We start from the raw sequence: 6,382 nt of genomic DNA, 5'->3' as shown, positions 1-6,382 counted from the left end.
TCCAAGTTTGATGGTGTGTGATTATATGGAGCTGCGCACAGGAAGAAATGGCTTTCTTGGCAAGCTTTCATTGATCAGGCCTCTCCGGGTGCTCTGCCTTCAGTGCAGTCAAGTGCTGAAGTTCAAGGTGTACAGGCCAACACCTTCCTAAATTAACCATCCATGCGATCTTGCCACCTACCTGGTAGCTTCTACATTATGGCATTGTGAGGAAATTTCAGTAACATCATACAACAGACAAAAATGGTCTTTTACACAATAAAATAGGGGAATCCCATACCCACCACCTGTGCCTTAACATGACCATCTCCTTGATACTCCAGGTATCCTGGCCACTCAAGTTCAGCATGGCACTGACTGAGTTAAACCATCCTGCCTACAGCCTAAAACCCTAGCAGGCTGAGGGTCCTGTTAGGTAGCCCCGAGCCCGGCCCCTTTCCTCTGTTAAATTTTAAATACTGCACGGGAACCATTTTCCCCGCGAGGCTTCCCACACTAGGGATGAACCCTCCTCTGCGGAATTTTGGCACCCTATTAATTAGTGGTTATGAGTGGGAGCTGCTCTCGCTCAGCAACTCCTATTCTGCCATCAGTCAAGTGTGATTCTGTAATAAATTTCCACAAGGCGAACTATTTCTGGTAATTCTCCCTAATTAACACCAGGCCTGCTAATAATACATCAGTCCTTATGTGTTTCTGATATAACCAAGATCTTGTCTGAGAGTGCTCAAAAAGGAAAACCACCACCTTAAATTAAGCTTTTTGCTGGCAAAAGGATTTTTATATGTAGTTCTGTAAGAAAACCTTTGATAATCTTAATATCAGGGACATTTGACTAGAAAACACTGAACAACAGGGAGTCTTGCTCTGGTTGAGCGCTGAATGGGGAATTATTGTGAACACATGGTTGAGACTTAAGCCTATAAATCTTGGACTGGATTACTGTTTCTTAATGAAGGAATGACAGATCTCTTATTTTGTCGGTGCATTTTAATGTGCAATGACGTGATTGATAGAAACCAAACAGCAGCTATTAAAATGTCAGATGCAGACTTGATGCCCTTAAAAGTTGGGCTTCTGGAGTTTAATATACTGTGAGCAAATAGACTTGCATTTCTTTCTTAGTCACAATATACAGCATATAACAGAAGCATTCCTCTTAGCTTTATAACACTGGGGGGAAAAATCTTGCCCAACCCAATAAACAAACAAGGAGGAGGTGAGTCTACCTTGTTATGGGAGCTCAGGAGACTGGGAGGAGATACACCCAGAGTCACTTCTGGCTAATTCAGACTGTCACTAGATACATGACAATTTCAGCTTCACCATGATCCATGACCATAATACCTGATCAAATCAGTTATTCCAATAAATATTATTATCAAAAAATATTCTAAAAAGATGGGCTGGGAAAGTGGCTCAGTGGTAGAGTGCTTGCCTTGCATGCCTGAGGCCCTGGGTTTGATTCCTCAGCACCACATAAGCAAAAAAGGAAAAAGCCAGAAGTGGTGCTGTGGCTCAAGTGGTAGAGCTTTAGCCTTTTTGGGGGGGGGGTCCGGTCGTGGGGCCTGAACTCTGGGCCTGGGCGCTGTCCCTCAGCTCTTCAGCTCAAGGCTAGCGCTCCACCACTTGAGCCACAGTGCCACTTCCGGCTTTTTTCTTTTTGCTTATGTGGTGCTGGGGAATCGAACCCAGGGCCTCAGGCATGCAAGGCAAGCGCTCTACCACTGAACCACCTTCCCAGCTTGAGCTCTAGCCTTGAGCTGAAGAGCTGAGGGACAGCGCCCAGGCCCAGAGTTCAAGGCCCCACAACCTGACTCCAAAAAAAAAAATTCCAAAAAGAGAGCTTATCTACTAACTTGTCAATATTTTAATGTACATTCTACATGCAGAACATAAAAATGAATAGAATTGGCTGGGAAGGTGGCTCAGTGGTAGAGTGCTTGCCTTGCATGTCTGAGGCCCTGGGTTCGATTCCCCAGCACTACATAAGCAAGAAAGATAAAAGCTGGAAATGGCACTGTGGCTCAAGTGGTAGAGCGCTAGCCTTAAGCTGAAGAGCTGAGGGACAGCACCCAGGCCCAGAGTTCAGACCCCACGACCGGGCACACCCCCCAAAAAAAAGAATAGAATTGTATTTTTCAAATATGCTGGGTATGGGGTATTTTGAAGGGTAAATATCACACAAGAGGGATTCTCCAGGGAATTATTACAGCTCCTCCTCCCCCCACCACATGATACATTAATAGCCATATGTCATTCACAAAGAAAAACCAGGAGAGCATGTCTTCACCATGGCTGTCATTTATTGATTATGTGCCCATTAAGGTATTAATACACTGATTATATTTCTTATGTGACTTTTTAATGCAAAAATATATCCAACAGCAAAACACAGCAGATATGTACACACTTAAAAAACTTATAGAAACAGAAATTGGCGATTAGTAAGGCAAATTGTAACTCAAGAATTTCAATTCAATACCTTTAGACATTTGGGGTAAGGGGACACACTGAAACTCACATGGAAGTAAATGTGTATAAAGCTATTCAGTGCATTTTCTCTTTCCTTCAGTGGGGATGACTAAACCTAGTGTCGCAAAGATGCTAAACATCATCTTGGATCCATATTTGAACTGGGAAAAGGAATTCTTTCATATACAAGCATTCCTAACATAGTGACAGATCCTGCAACAGTGGCACATTTTGGGGTGGGAGGGATAATCATAAACACTGCTACACTGATACTGATGACTGAAATTTTTTTCCCTCTATGTATTAATGAGACCAAACATTTAGGTTTTACATTTCAGGTATAATCTTGATCTTCAATACATAACATGTACACTGTGGCCAATAGGCAACCGAAATGACCTAGCTCATTTTTTTTTTAAAGCTGCAACCCACAGCCCACGTAACTCTAGAGAAATGCTATACATATGACTCTACCATGAAAGTTTGAGAACTGGCAAATACAAGTAGAGGCTTTTTAGAGTCATATGCTAATTTCTCTCTGCGTTTTTATCAAGTACATTTCAAAATATATATCTTGAGAGAGTACACGTCAATGCTCTAAAGAAGCAATAATAATAATAACCCTGCTAGACACAGAATATTTATAATCAGAAAAATAAATATTCAGGGAGCTCACCAGAAGAATAAAGTGCTCTGTCAGTTATTAAAATATTAATGTTGGTGAATTAAACATGGCAATCCCCACCAGAAAATACAGAGATTCTTCTGGGTTATGGTCAGTATTTATTTCACAGGATTAACTGTCTTAGGAACACAGATATAAAGCATATGGACACAAAGATAACTTAGGAAGCAACGCTACTCTCTTAGGACTTAAAATCTGGATTTTATTATGCTCCATTACATTACATTATGCTCCATGAATAATATGTAGAATAAAAAGTCTAATAAACATGATATATATTCCTAAAGAAATATAACTTGATGAGAAATCCAGGTTAAATAAAAAAAAATCTTTGAAGAACATATCCAAATGGCACTGACTTATCAAATATTATCTTGGCATAAAATCTAGAAAGGCAAAACTAAAGCAACAAAACGCGAACATGTCAAAACAAAACCACCAATTTGTTTTGTAATACACAGAATGAAAGACTGACGTGGAGATGGGTGTCCTGGGCCAGCAAGTCGCCTCTAGGGGGCTTCAGCAGCGCTGAGATAATGCACAATTCAGTTCCTGCCCCCTACACAAGATGCAGGGTGGGAGGTAGTGTGGGGTTGCTATTGGAGAAGCACTCAGTTTGCAACTGTGTCACCCCTTGTTATTCCTTTATCCCCAGTTAATTATTATCTGCATATAATATAAGCCTGCAGGACCATACATTAATAGCTTTCAGGACAGATGCCTTGAAAGTTCTTAGGGAGGTTAAACAAATAGTGTAGCCTAAAACCTCCTCTGTAACAAACATGCACACAATGGGCCCAGAGTGGGAGTGAGTGATGGGGCTGGAAGGACGTGGGGACTGTCTGGCCTTTAAAAGCACCTTGCCCCCAAACAGATTCCAATTATACTGCAGCGGGACCATGGGCTTTCATCCACTCGAGAAACAAAGAGAAAGCTACTAAATGTACTAAATGCCATAATTTGTTTTCTGACTGGGCAGAGATTAACGGTACCCACAGTTTTACCACAATTGTTTCTGTGTCTCCAGGTGGTATCTCCATAATTCTTTAACCCATTGGGAAAATAAATAACAAGGCAATCCAAATAATTCAGCAAATTTTCCTCCCAGGATACTGAAACTCTGGGACTAAAAGCTTCCCAAATTTGGAGATCCCATTTGGAAGTGGCTCACACATTACTACAAAAAGCCCAAACCAAAGAAGAAACCCCAACACACACACACACACACACACACACACACACACACCATTTTATCACAGCTGTCTAACCAGTCCTAATGTAGAAACCCCAACGCGCGTGTGCGCGCGCACACACACACACACACACACACACACACACACACCATTTTATCACAGCTGTCTAACCAGTCCTAATGTAGAACTTTTTTATCCCTTAGCAAGAAGAGCTCTCAAATTTTCAGTCAGTGGCATGGGCCTAAAAGTGATCAGATTTTCATCATCTGAAAGTGGAAAGTGGTTCTTTTGGTTTGTTGTTTAGGTTAGGCACAATCCTTCGGTTACCACAACTCCTAACTATCTACTACCTACTTCTTCGCAGCACAGAGAAAACTGTAGAGCTTCAAGACATTTAATTAGCTCTGTATCTCAATATGAGGGAGGGAAAAAATTGGAGTTTGACTAATACAGGTGATAAAGTATACACAGTAAATGGAAACTGTCCTATTTCAATAAAAGCAACAATTGAGATATGTAAGCTATATGCAGTTCTGGGGAGGAAGGTAGAGATAAGAGAACAATGTAACACTCTTATTGGCTGGATACATTTTGATCAAAAGTCTCATTGGCCTTTCCTACTGGAATGATCAATTCTAAGACCAAAAGAAAAGTACACACATTTTCAATGAAACTGACACTTCCTACTGATAATATTCTGTTTAAACTCTTATTTACTATTTCAAAGATAAACAGTTTTTAACCATGATTCTCTTATTAATAAAGTTTAAGTCATTTCTACTGCTTTTTGCAGATACTCTGATAACTATTTATCAAGGAAAGTATAATTATTTCAGAATAGAGACTAGAGGCATTCTTCCTAAAATTTCATTCTTTGATGTATTCTAAGATGACTTTAATAGTCAATCAGAAAAACTTTGATAAAGGTTATTTGGGGGGGAAATACAGGAAAAAGTACTACCTAAATGCTAAACTGTCCTTTTTATAAAACCAAGTATTTCCTCATAGACTTGGTTTTTAATGATAGAAGTTTCTCTTCAGGATACTATTAGTTTTCAACTCTTCATGAAAATAATCTAAAACTTAATTGGTAATTTAATTCTTTTCCTTTTTTTTCAAAATTCTTCTGAACTGTTGGCTTTCAAAAATTCACAGAATGAGCATGCTTTTTGCAAAGAGGCTTGTCCTTCTTGGAGAAAAATGTCTGACCTTCCAAACTTTCACAGCACACCTGGAAAAGAAGTATTGAGAGAATATCAGTATTTTAATCAAGTATGCCAGGGAAGGAGACCATGACGGTTCTCTAGCAGATCATATGACAAAGCACTACACACAGGGCTGTTATACAACCTGACATCTCAAGATTACTGTGACATTTCATGTGGACTTTTAAAGCAGTGAAGGACTTTTGAAGGGGAGGTAATTCAATTTATTTAAATCACTAATCATTACTTTCCTTGTTGAGAGTGAAACAGTTTTAGTGAAATGTTAATACATAAGAAGGAAATACTCAATATACTTTCTCTCTCTAAATTATCATCAATGCATTTGTATCCATTTCTTGTTATAGAGCACACACACAACTCAATTGCTTGTCCAAACCTGTGTTAAGTCCAACATTAGTCTGCCCTGAACACACAGAGAGTAAATTTTCTTTTAGATTTACTTCTGTTGTTAAATTATTGATTCATAAGAGCAATCTCTTTAATTCACTGGCTCATTGAGGAACTATCTGGCTGATAGACAGTTATGTCAGTCAGACAGACAGATATGTCAAATAGACAGTGAAGCTTCTTGCCTTTCCTACAGCTTTTGCCCATTGTAATGCCCCTGAACAGCTTTGCTAGAAAAGAGAAAATGAATTGGCCAAGAGTTGCTATGTGTGACCTGGACAGGTCTTAAGATAGATGAAGTAAACAAGAGTCAGCTCAAAGGCAACTTTTGTAGAAATCATCTGACTAATTAACATTATTTCTTTCCTGTCATACAGAAGTTAGTGATATAACATCTCATTTACAGAGCACTTGTG

At 39.5% G+C, this 6,382-nt stretch overlaps 1 protein-coding gene across 3 annotated transcripts in view; it reads right to left on the bottom strand.

The window, feature by feature from the left end:
• Window positions 1-4,473: 4,473 nt before the first annotated feature.
• The window catches only part of Pdlim5 (PDZ and LIM domain 5), a 158,642-nt gene continuing 156,733 nt past the window's right edge, over window positions 4,474-6,382 (bottom strand). For all 3 annotated transcript variants that reach the window (XM_013029775.1, XM_013029776.1, XM_013029777.1), the window contains exon 13: window positions 4,474-5,584. In XM_013029775.1, the coding sequence (XP_012885229.1) occupies window positions 5,495-5,584 (90 nt within the window). In that variant the 3' untranslated portion in view covers window positions 4,474-5,494. The remainder of the gene's footprint in view (window positions 5,585-6,382) is intronic.

The sequence above is a fragment of the Dipodomys ordii genome, unplaced genomic scaffold (assembly GCF_000151885.1).
Source record: "Dipodomys ordii isolate 6190 unplaced genomic scaffold, Dord_2.0 Scaffold122, whole genome shotgun sequence".
In the NCBI taxonomy this organism is placed as follows: domain Eukaryota; kingdom Metazoa; phylum Chordata; class Mammalia; order Rodentia; family Heteromyidae; genus Dipodomys; species Dipodomys ordii.
The sequence above is the reverse complement of the archived record's forward strand: the minus strand, read 5'-3'. Positions and strand labels throughout refer to the sequence as shown.